General features: G+C 32.3%; 1 protein-coding gene across 1 annotated transcript in view; it reads left to right on the forward strand.

Annotated features, from left to right (window-relative positions):
* Nucleotides 1-3,151: 3,151 nt before the first annotated feature.
* LOC140745040 (uncharacterized) overlaps nucleotides 3,152-12,374 on the forward strand; it is a 124,824-nt gene continuing 115,601 nt past the window's right edge. The window contains exon 1 of the mRNA XM_073076795.1: nucleotides 3,152-3,354. Within this exon, the coding sequence (XP_072932896.1) occupies nucleotides 3,186-3,354 (169 nt within the window). The 5' untranslated portion in view covers nucleotides 3,152-3,185. The remainder of the gene's footprint in view (nucleotides 3,355-12,374) is intronic.

A 12,374-nucleotide genomic window follows, 5' to 3' on the forward strand; every position in this document is an offset into this window, starting at 1 on the left:
TAAGTACTATTCTTTTGTAGAGGTCCCAAAACAAACTTCTAAATCATATACTTTTGTTTTTTCGCTTTCTTTTGTTGTAAGAAGTTTAAAATATGGTTTAGTAGACAACTCAGTCGTAGTACGACGTACGCTATGTTTTAATTAAGAATTTTGCAATTCCTATAATTTGCTCTTATAAAAACTCAATATTATTGCGTAACAAAAAATCCTTCTGATAAATATGGTGGTGATATTCGAAGCAACACTACGAATAGTTTATAAAAATATTTTATATACAAAACTTGAAGTCTTACATAAACGCCTAGCTACTATGTAAAATGTGTGAGACGCTAAGAACTCTTCTGGGATGAAACATTGAAATTTCAAATACATTATTCAGTAGGTTACAAATCTATTGTCCCAAGTAAAATACAAGTTATGTACCTATTTTTTCAAGGAATTGAAAAGGCAAAAGAGCCTGCAGTCCATCTAATATTGGGTGGCTACTTATTCCAATCATGAAAATCTGTAATTAATTCCAATGAGTATTGGAACCCTAACTGAGCCAGCCACAGATGCATTTGCTTCGCTTGATGACGATGTCCATTCATAGTGTTTTCTCCTTTGCCATTACTTACCTTTAAATCAGAATATCAGTGCTGGATACTGCTGTTATAAGTAAAAAATATGTGAGGTAGTGATCTTACCAGAGTGGAACTACGAAGGGCTCTACCATCTTCAAAAGTATTGTAATAAAATTGTTATTATCACACAAAAATTACAATGAGGCAGCTCCTATAAAACGATTTATAATACAGATGGTGTTAATCGGTTATGCCGGTCAAATAATATAACTAACTTAAAATAGTTAAGTATAAGTTATTTTATTCAAATTTCCCATTCCCAAACCGCATCCACGATTCCGGTCTGCGTCTCTGATTATATAAAGAGGTTACGTAAAATACCCTCAAAGCGAACCAATTCGAATATAAAAATTTAAGTCAGAAGTTTGCCGTCTTATTACGTTTCGTATAACTGCAATAGTTGTAACATTATATAGTTGTAAAATATATATTTTCACTACAAAGTTGCATATTGTACGTTGTCTATTAAAATTATTATGACATAAAAGACGCCAATAAAACCGCCATATTGTTTGCATTTCGCATCGCATACGGAAAGCGCGGGAAACTGTCCATAGAGTTGTATAAAACTTTTTTATTTATTTCACTGTGAAAAGTTTTCAGCCTAGTTACTGCCATTGCGTTGGAAACATTATTTGCATAAAGGTAAGTATGAAAATACTCAAGGTTTTTTCTCGTTTATCATAGAAAATTGTTTTTTTTTTATATATTCATGAAAATACTGTAGTTTTTATTGAAATAATAAAATATAGAGAATCCTTTATGCAGTCCACAGCTGCCTGCCTTCTTGTTTCCAAAACTGAAAAGGTATAAAAATATTTTAATTAAAATATAAATCATTATTTTAATAGTCCATATAAGAAGGTTTAGTTTAAAAATAACCATCATAACTAGAGATTATAATTCCGTTAGGTAATTTATTATATACCTAACACACTACTATTAAATGAAAGATGACACTGTATTTTACCCCAGTTTTTTACTGTCATGAACATAATTTCACATTACAAAACCTGAAGATGTTACTTACTAAACAAACTTTAATTTGTTTTTATAATCCCAGTTATGTTTAGTTAACAAGAGACTTCGTAACAATTTCGATAAGACCGCTCCGTTTACTGTAGAGTGCTGTGAATTATTTAGCGGGGGAATGCGTGCGCGCCATTTTTATAGCTGTTTTGTTTTTAAATTGCCTTCTGAATTAGTACTAAGGTCTTACCATAAGTAAGTAAGGCTTACCAACGTATAAAAATATAGGTACAATTTTTATAACCTTAATGAAACTAGAAGTAGGTAAACATTGTAATAATTTAATTAAAACTTTTTTAGTCTTGCCTACCATCCGGGATAACTTTTCCTGTATGGAAAAGAAAGGAAATATAAGATTAATATAAACATACCTATATGGATTATGTAAAATATAGATAAGTTATTTCACTTCAATAAAAATAAGGAAAAATATTGTGCTTAGCGGTAGCGTCGATAACAAGTATAGCATGCATCCATATATCACTAAATACAACAGATGCTGAAGAGTTATTTTGATTTTTGTAATATTAAGACCGTACATATATTTACGCAACATACCTATGTGATATGTGACGTAAGTGCTCTTAAAAACTGATATTTAATTAAGTATCTACGTAACTTACTCTTCAAGGCTAAATTACACAATAACTATAGAGACCGTCTGTAAAAACAAAAACAAATTAATAGCGCCAAAATTTTCATTTCAAATAACTACTTTCTGTATTTTTTTCATATAGGTAATTCTAAAGCTGTCAGAACTGTAGTAGAACTTTATAATTCGAAATTAAAATTTAAGATGCGAATGCTTTGTATCATTGGGACTTCCGCGATGCGGGCAGCACGAGGGTTGCGCGCGCAGACACTTGCTAGTGATGTGCCTTTGTTTTGTTTTTAATTGCCCCCAGCCACGGAATATTGTCATAACACGCACACACGCAAGCAACGGAATGTTTGAATAAAGAAAATAATTCTAATTAAAGGCGATCATTTTTATTCGTGGCTTACACAATAAGAATAATATTTTAAACAACTTTTATTGAGTGTAAGTTGCTTCTTGAATCTTTGTTCGAAATATAAAATTGTACTTACCTCTATTGAATATGCTTTCTAGAATTGCCGTTTAAATATTTATGTCACTAATAAATTATTCCAAACTTTGTAGAAATATAGCAATTTTATTTCGAATACAATTTTCACTGTTAATTGCGCGAGTAACTTCTACAAACTCTCATAAATAACCCAGATAGATTTCTTGATAAATGAGTTAGGAGTAATCGGTTTTGAGAAATCACAGAAAACCGTACTAAGTACTTAAAAGTTGACAATCCCTCGATCCACTTCTCAGCTTGCATTCGAATTAAACTTAAACGTCGTCATTAATCCAAGTAGCATAATCGCAGACTATTACTTTGTTGGTTAACAGGTAGTTCTGTAATGGGGTGATAATCGGTTAGCGAAAGTGAAAATTAGGTCCGCGAGCTTTATCGATAAGGGGGCAACTGAGTCTCGGCACGGCAACGCGTCAGACGCCGCATGGCCGAGCGGGGTAAACACCGCGTCGCGCCTATCCCGGCGCCGACAAAGAAACAGTACGCGTACGTGCCGTGCCCCCGGTCCGAGGAGGTCGGCACGGAGTTCGCGCTCCAGCTCCTCAGGAGCCACAGACCTGACGAGCCCCCGACCCCGGATAAGTCACCGTCAGGTAAGTTTGGAGTTGTTAACTTTTGTAATTGGCGCGAAAAGTTTCGATGACGTTAAAACATAAGTGATTATTTTTTTAAGTGTTTACCAATCCAATAATTTTATTCGTCAGGTAACTGATACATTTAATTTTTTTATGCAGTTACTGATTATTTTATTTCATGAGTTAACTTTTCGCACTTTTAAAATATAGTCAATCATATAAAGTAAAGTATAAATAAAATTAATGCACCAATCTTAGTATCTAAAATGATCTTTAGTCCGTGTTAACAACCAATCTAACAGCCAATAGGTCACATGATTTAATTGTCCTCGTTATATCTAATTATTGTTATAATTGCAGTAAAAAGTTCTAAGAAGCAAAATAGTTATTTAAGTGGTGTCGTCGAAAATATATAAATATTCATTCACCAATCTGAATGTGCTACGAATGTTTGTTGGAAGGTACACGAGTGATAACATTTCCTATTTTATAGCCATGCTTACATTGCTGTAGACAAAATATTCTAAAACGCGCCGCCGTGGAAATGTGAAAATGATTTTAACACGTCGCTGGAATTTTTAGACGTAAACATACGAGTAAGTGACACGTTTTCGTTGTAAACTATTTCTTGGTTGCAACTATCATTTGATAGATACTTGTTTATTTTGTTTTTTGGTAAATCATATTTTTGAAAATAGTGTTTTCAAATTATCGTTTAAATACTTTGTCTATTGATTTATAGGTTATCCCTAAAAATGAATACAATTGTACAAAATCGTCTATTTTGTCGACTTTAAGTATTTTTATGAAAGTACTAACTTTTAGAATTTATTGTTATTAATATTTATTTATTTATTAACAATAATATGTCTTTTATGTTTTTAATTATCGGGTTTTCAATAAACATATATTATTATCATCATCATCATCATCACATGAGACAGAAGTGCTGGACATGCATCGGATTGGAAATTTTCGTAAATTACTTTTAGATAAGAAGACATTATAGTTTTCAAAATTGGACACAAAGGGGTTATATAAATGTGGCTGCACTAACCACTTAACATCAAGAGGCTTGCTCGCCTACTGCTTCGATAAATGAAATAGTACATTACAATACGAGGACGAAAAATTTTTTTCTGACAAGTGTGAGTTTGCAGGCCGAGCCGCAGGCGAGGACTGCAATCACACGAGTCAGAAAAACATTTTTCGTCCGCGTGTTGTATAAAATTTTATATTACGGGGTCGGAAATGGGGGTTTTGCGCACGCGAAGCGTGCGTAAAACGTCCATTTACGCACGCCGTGATATAAACAACTTTTAATTATGATGTTACTTTTTGTTCAAATAGTCCACTTTGTAATATTTCAATATTCACTAATTATCTCGCGTTCATTATTGCTCCTCATATCTGGTGGTTAATGAATGAAATACGAATTTTACATGAAATATATGATTGCAAATAACCCAACTGACAGTTAATATCGTGGCATTATTAACGTAATAATGAATGCACTATGTAGTTTAATGAACGGTAAGTTTAATGAACAAATGAGATATGTTACGTGTCAGAATGGGTAAATGAGTCTGATGGGAAGTGGTCTTTGCCGCTTATGGACACACGATCTGTTGCCCGCGGCTTCGCTCGCGTTACGAAGTAATATTTTCATCCCCTATTTTATCCTCTTAGGAGTAGAATTGATCAAAATCCTTTCTTAGTGGATGCCTACGTCATAACATCTACCTGCATGCCAAATTTCACCGATCCGTCCGTCCAGTGGTTTGGGCTGTGCGTTGATAGATCAATATGTCAGTCAGTCACCTTTGAGTTATATATATTTAGATTATGTAATGAAGCTTAAATCTAAGTATATTATAAATCCTTAAATCCAATATAAAGTATTCAATATGAGCTTGGTCACTAATGAGTTGCTACCCTTGAGATTTAAGGAGAGCAAGTCCTGCCTTATCGTATTCTTCAGACCAAAACACAACGGCCCTTAACACATAATAGCAATTATCGAAGTTTTATCACCTGTAAATTGAATGATGGATCGAACATGACATTCAATAAGTTTACTCTTCGGATGTCATGCAGATCTATTCAGCCCAATGCTTTGTGCACCCCGTTGGGCATTACAAACTGAACTTCTAATCAGAAGCCATTGACACACTTCTGTTTCGCTTCATCTTTAGTAATCAGGTTTATGTCATGATCCAAACACTTCAATTATCATAGTGCATCTGCAATTTTCATTCGATTGCAAAACCTCGTTAACGAGAGTTCTATAAACCTTAGTTTAAGAACAGAAAGTCTTTCTACAAAGAGTTAACGATTCACTGTTATTTTGGTATGGTAAGTAATTTTATGGCCTAATCGTTCTCATTATGAGAGGAGACCCGTGCCCAGCAGTGGGACAGTAATGGGTTGATTGATTGATTTAAGTAATTTTGGTTTGGTGGTACTTATCTGAGGGTATCTAACTCCGCACTCAGGAGTAGCGAAGTATCTGGTCACGATCTCAAATAGGCTCTATAGAAGCTTATCTGGGGTTGATTACAAATGTCGATGGCCGATAATAGCCTCTTAAAATAAAAAAAAACTTGTCGGAGAAGAGTTTGTATGTATCTTTTGGTTCGAGTAAAATAATCCTACAATTTTTCTGACAAACTCGCAACCAAAGACGACAACCAAACACTCATACACACACAACTGTTATAAACATCTTATTTTTATAATTGATACGATTCCCTTTTTGCACATCGGGTTGTAGAATTCATGGTCACCTGCAACATTCATGAAATGTGTAGAATTTAAACATAAGAAAAGTAAAATAAATAAATAAATAGAATCGCTATACATATACCTAAGAAATGCATATATTTGTCGACGTATTTTGTATATGGTCTAGAATAGTAATGTACTTAAACATCTGTATTACATAAATAGGCAACGTTCGTCCGTTGCATTGCAGTCGAATACATTTCTAAATTCGAGATCAAGTATTGTTTGACCGACTGCGAACTTCTCAAATTGTTCCGAACAACTATTACGTAGAAACTCCAATGAGAACTTTGAACAGATGGGCGACTGGACTGAATGAGGTATGACGTTTAGTGCTCTGGTTGAAGTTTTCGTTTTTAGATAGAACATTTTCTAATTTCAAACAAAATCTACTATTACGAATTATTAAATATTACAATTATTGTGCACAATTCGTATGTAACAATAGCTACCTTATATGTTGTCCAATGTTGGGCAAGCGTCTGTCTCTCTCCAAAAGGGAGACTTGTAGCATACTCTATCTCGCTGCCTCAATTACTGAAACATCAGATTAAACAAATAAACTAGCTTGTTTATGTTTCAACATGGATCAGTCTGATACTCCAGTAAGAATCTATGTAAAACATTAATATATAAAAAAGAAATCAACTCTTCGATTCTTCTGATCACGTTAGCACTTCAGAGAATTTAGTTGGAACGCCTCACTTATTATGTCTGCGTAGCGCTACGACACCTTCCTACCAAGATGAACACAGGTCTAAAAATCAGACAGAATCAGACATGACGGTGGTTTATCCAACACAAGTGTCCCACCACTTTACATTAACGTATTCTCCACAGACAGAAATATATTCATCAGAAGTACAAGAGGTCACGGTCGTGCATTCAGTTTCACAAAACGATACAAGTTCTATTTAAAACCGGAACTCATCAAGAATCTCTTTCATTCTTCATCTTGCATCATTTTTTCTATTAAAAGGGCCTTATCATTACGAATATAATCCGTCATGTGTAAAATCATAAAATAGAAATTGTTACGAGTATATATGAGTCAATCACTTTCTAGATTTATTTCTATGTAAATTTCACTTTCGATTGAAACTTTCGGTTATCTATACTTATACAACTCGTATACTTAGTATAAAAATTGTCGTTACTTGAAGTCATACCTACATACTTGTACCGAAGGGGGTTTTTACTATATCTTTCAATAGCTGACCTGGCAAACTTTGTACCGCCTCAAAATCTATTTATCAAATATATTTCATATAAAATATAGCCTAAGTTACTCGTGGATCATGTAGCTTTCGAATGGTGAAAGAATTTTTAAAATCGGTCCAGTATTTTTTGAGCCTATTCATTACAATCAAACAAACAGGCAAAGTTTTCCTCTTTATAATATTAGTATAGATTAAAATACGATTTAAGTAGAATTAAGTACGTTTATGTCTACCGTAATGCCATCTTACGTGATATTGTTGAAAATATTGTAGGATATGTTTTTAAATTTTATTATTTAACATAGAAATCATTCAACTTGTAACTAACCCATGTAATAAGGTTAGAAAGTTATTAAGGTCGTAACTTTTTAATAACAAGTACTTGTAAAGTAACAGTTCTTAGTACACATCCCACTAAGTAGTATTTCTCATTCACCGTCCTACATACTCAAAAGTAAATTCGGGTGAAATTCTCAAATCTCATACCTCACTAATTCAGGCGAACATTATTTTAGGGCGGTCTTGAAATAGGTATACACGCACGTTCCATCGCACTCATAGCATTAATTGACACGCTAACTGTGTGCCAAGCTTTATTTATGATATTATAATATATCATAAAACATTATGGTGGTTTACAAGACTTCTCTATTAAAAAAGCATAACATTATTAGCTACATCAAAAAAACATCGTAACTCTTTTATTTGATGTGACTATTTTCCACTATATTTTAGTGTTTAATTTACAAAGGATTTCCGATATTTTTAATGCATATATCCAGAATTTTATGGATAATTTAATAAGTATATTAATAAAGAGATATAGCTGAATTGACGCATTGTGTGTGTTTCTGTAATTTTCATTCTAATATCCTCGCGTGAAGGAAAAACAATGGAAACTAAGCTCATACAGCTATTAACGTGCTTTTAATATTTTATTTATTTGGCTTTGTTAATTTGGTTAACCTTGGATTTATTATTTTGTATGTACGATGTCACGTACCTTATTTTACCTGTTTTAAAACTCAAGCATGATTTTTATGCACATCTATTGCACAGTTCATTTTGAATGATAAGTTTTATTCCCCTTTTTTTACTTATAATACAATTTTGTATATTATACGTAAATAAAATACGTTTACTTAGATAGCGAACGCTTAATAACAAAGAAAAGTAACAATTTTATAGTTGTACTCCGTTTGAAATTTCGTTATAGCATTTTGCTTGCTAAAATAACTTATTTAAGTGCCTGACAGATTATTGTCCATATGTATTTAAAAATACTTTGCGCCTCTCAAAACATCTTATATATAATTTACTTCTAATTTTCGCTATAATACTTTTACACGTCGCATTGCGTACGGGGTTTTCTTATGGAAGAGGAAACAAAGACACTACTCGCCTATGCTGCGCTAATGAACGTTGGGGAAAAGAACTGGTGTGATTTTAGACTAATATTGTGAGTAATTGGAGAAAATTACAACCGCATATCCAGAGTTACATATTAAAATACATTTCCTTTGTTATACCTTGTACCTTGACATATTGTACTGCAATGGCATTAAGACACTTTCTACACTCACACTACACGTTTCTACTCTTAGTAATCATAAAATTCTTCCATTATCTATTTATAAGTGGTAAATATATATATACATATATATATATTAACAATTATTTTATATATATATATATATATATATATATATATATATATATATATATATATATATATATATATATATATATATATAATAATTGTTCGTTTGTCTCTAGATTTGGCAAATTTTAGTTAAGAATAATTTGTGGAAGTCCAGGGAAGGTTTAAAAGGTGAGTAAATATGAAATATATTTCATAAATAGATTCTGAGGCGGTACAAAGTTTGCCGGGTCAGCTAGTAAGAGTTAAAAAGGTTGCAAAGGTTGCGTTGCAAACAGTTATAAATCTTCTGTCTCTAATAAATCTCATAGTGGACTTCATTTGAAAGCGACTAGTATACAAACATGAATGAGCGGCAAATGTCATTGAGAAACATTCACTAACTACTCTCTATTAATACGCAGCTGTTCTAATTCATCAAACGGTTGTTTAACATTGAGGAGCTACTGTAAATTCCATTCTATAAGTATTTATAAGTATTTTAAATGTATATCATGTCCAAATCCAATAATGAGTCGGCGTAATTCGAATAAACCAATACATAATTTACTACCACGAAATTGGAAGAAAAAATAAAAAAAAAGTCGAGTAGTTATTTTGAATATTTTTTAAAAATATTTTGCATAGTTTAAACAACCAAATGAATTATTTTGATTATTAATCTGTGGAAATTATGTTTCCTTTTAGTAATAATGAAAGTACAATAAAGTTAGGCTGAAAGGCAAAAAGCCAAAGCCGTTAAACACCTTTAAATAAAAATAAAAAAAAAATCCTTTTAGTTTAAACATAACCTATAAACTAAACGTATAAATATAATAAGCCAAGTTAAATATAATGGGCCAAATCGTCACGATGTGAAAGTTTAAGAACTCGATTTTTTGTGTAAACTCCTTATATCGTTCGTCGTCGTTCCTGTGTACAAATACCTTCTATAAATAGTCGAAATAATAAAGAGTATGATACCGTAGGGATACCGTGTAGAACATTACAATATAGTCTGTTATTTCACGGTTCGAAGCATCTGCAATGCGCTTCGAGTTCGAGCGTAGTCCTATTCTGCAAAATTGTATCCTTTTTACCCAATGATTTATTATACAAAATGGTCGTTTTTATATGTCTCTACCACTGTATGTTATGCGAGATTTACATACTTACGAAAGAAAAGCCTGGGATGAAATTAAAACATCGAATGGGATTTTCTTTTTTTGATTAAATTTTCATTGTTGGTAATTACTTATATTATGGGTTTGATTACAATATCAGACACATAGTTATCTCTGGTTGTTCGTAAATACAGTGATAAAAATTGATCAATGGATACAAAAATATTCCCGTCATCTCTTTGGATCACTTTTTTCACAGTTACGTATTTCTTATCAAATATTAAAGCCTATGAATTACATTTATTCAGCCACATAAGTTTTAAAATAAAATTTGTGTTAAATATTATGCAAAATTAACGTTTTAAATATTTACTTAAACAATATTTAATTAACAAGATGTAAGATATAATTTACATTCACAAGTTATATTAATCTACATTCGTTAAAAATTGCTTGATAAATAAAGCATAAAAAGCAAGACTAACAATGGCGCCCTCCGAGAACTTTCGCGCTTAAAATTATTTTTTAACAGGGGCACAATAAGGCAAATGACGGTCTCCCCAGACTGCCAAAGCTGTCATTCTGAGTAGCTACATCATTATGTACAAATTAAACGACGAACCGGGGCATCTGCATTGCGACTGATATTATCCGCCTAAAATCACCGTTTAATGTTATTTACATTAAGGAATAAACATTGAGGACATCAATTAAATAAAATTCCAATTCCAGGAAACGCTGCAAAAGTGAGGATATTTTTATGCGTAAATTTTACGAGTTTAATCCGATACCGTTTATACGTGTTGCTACTACTTCTCAAGAGCCTGAGTACAAACTTGCCGTACTAAGTATATTATATATATTTTATAACCAGAATAAAGCAGAAATTTGTGCATTGGTGCTGCCGTAATTAAAAATTGAAACGTTTTCGTACGGCAATACTATTGCTTATAATTTTAATAAACTATTATATAGTTTTAAATAAGTTATTGGTTAATTTCAACAAAGACCAATGAGTGTCGAATTAGTGTTGTGCAACCATCGACAACTGATATGTAATCAGTTATATATCAGCTGGTTTATATTAACGGAGGTATATAAATTTACATAAAATTTTCCTAAAATATATTACAGTAACTTAAACAGATAATAAATGATTCTCATTAGGCCATTCGCAGTGATAGCCTAGTGGTTAAGTTAAGGTTGGTTCGACCTCTCGATCGAGGGGTTCGAGGTTCAAATTCCAGGCACGCATCTCTGATTTTTCGAAATTATGTGCGTATCAGAAATTAAGTATCACTTGCTAAAAAGGTAAAGGAAAACATCATGAGGAAACCTGCATACCTGAGAGATTTATAAAAAATATCTCAAAGGTATATGAAGTCTACCAACACTTACTTGGCCAGCGCGGTGGACTATGACCTAATCCTTCTCATTCTGAGAGGAGACCCGTGCCCAGCAGTGGGACAATAATGGGTTGATGATGAAATATACCATTCTCATATTTTTATCAATGGCTGCCTAGTTTAATTATACGATTATTATTATCAAAGTTACTAGATTGGTGTGTAAGCCTTATTAATATATCAGTAAGCTGGAATTTGGCTAGGAATATCCATAAAGCCTAATTACCCAGCAATTTCAACGGATTAGGGCAATCAGTGAGTAGGGTTACTATACGGAATTTTAATATACCTAGTGACGGTGTAAATCTCTGAGGATTACATGTGCTTATGTCCATAATAATGTTAAAGCATCCCAAAATAGCAGCATAGCTAAACAAAATAGGAATAAATTAGGATACCTAGCTATTTAAAAATATAGCATTACATAATATATAGAAACTTATATAAACGACGTCACTGACAGTAAAAAAAATACAGTTTGGTCGTCAACTATTTTTTTTTTAATAAAAAGCAGTTGTTAATATAGATACTTAAGTTTGTATCATTATTTTTCTTACTGGCTGTATTTTCCTGGCATAATACCCTTCAATTTTAACCCATAGGAGATGCTTTAATTTTTCCGCGTATATTTTTGAAAGTTATTAAAGTACCTTTACAAACTTAGAGATATAGTACATATCTCTAAGTTTGTGTTTTATTTTAACCACCAATGGAGCGTACGGTTGGTCATAAAATGCAATGCATACATAATACCTATGTTTGTAATATTTTTACGTCAAGAAAATAATCATACCTAAAATACAATATCATTGCAGAAGTGATTAGCACCCCTAAAATAATTATCGCAGGTGTTTGTAATCCCTAA

Source organism: Epargyreus clarus, unplaced genomic scaffold (genome assembly GCF_041222505.1).
Source record: "Epargyreus clarus isolate Ecla_fem2 unplaced genomic scaffold, WU_Ecla_fem_2.2 ptg000009l, whole genome shotgun sequence".
Taxonomy (NCBI): domain Eukaryota; kingdom Metazoa; phylum Arthropoda; class Insecta; order Lepidoptera; family Hesperiidae; genus Epargyreus; species Epargyreus clarus.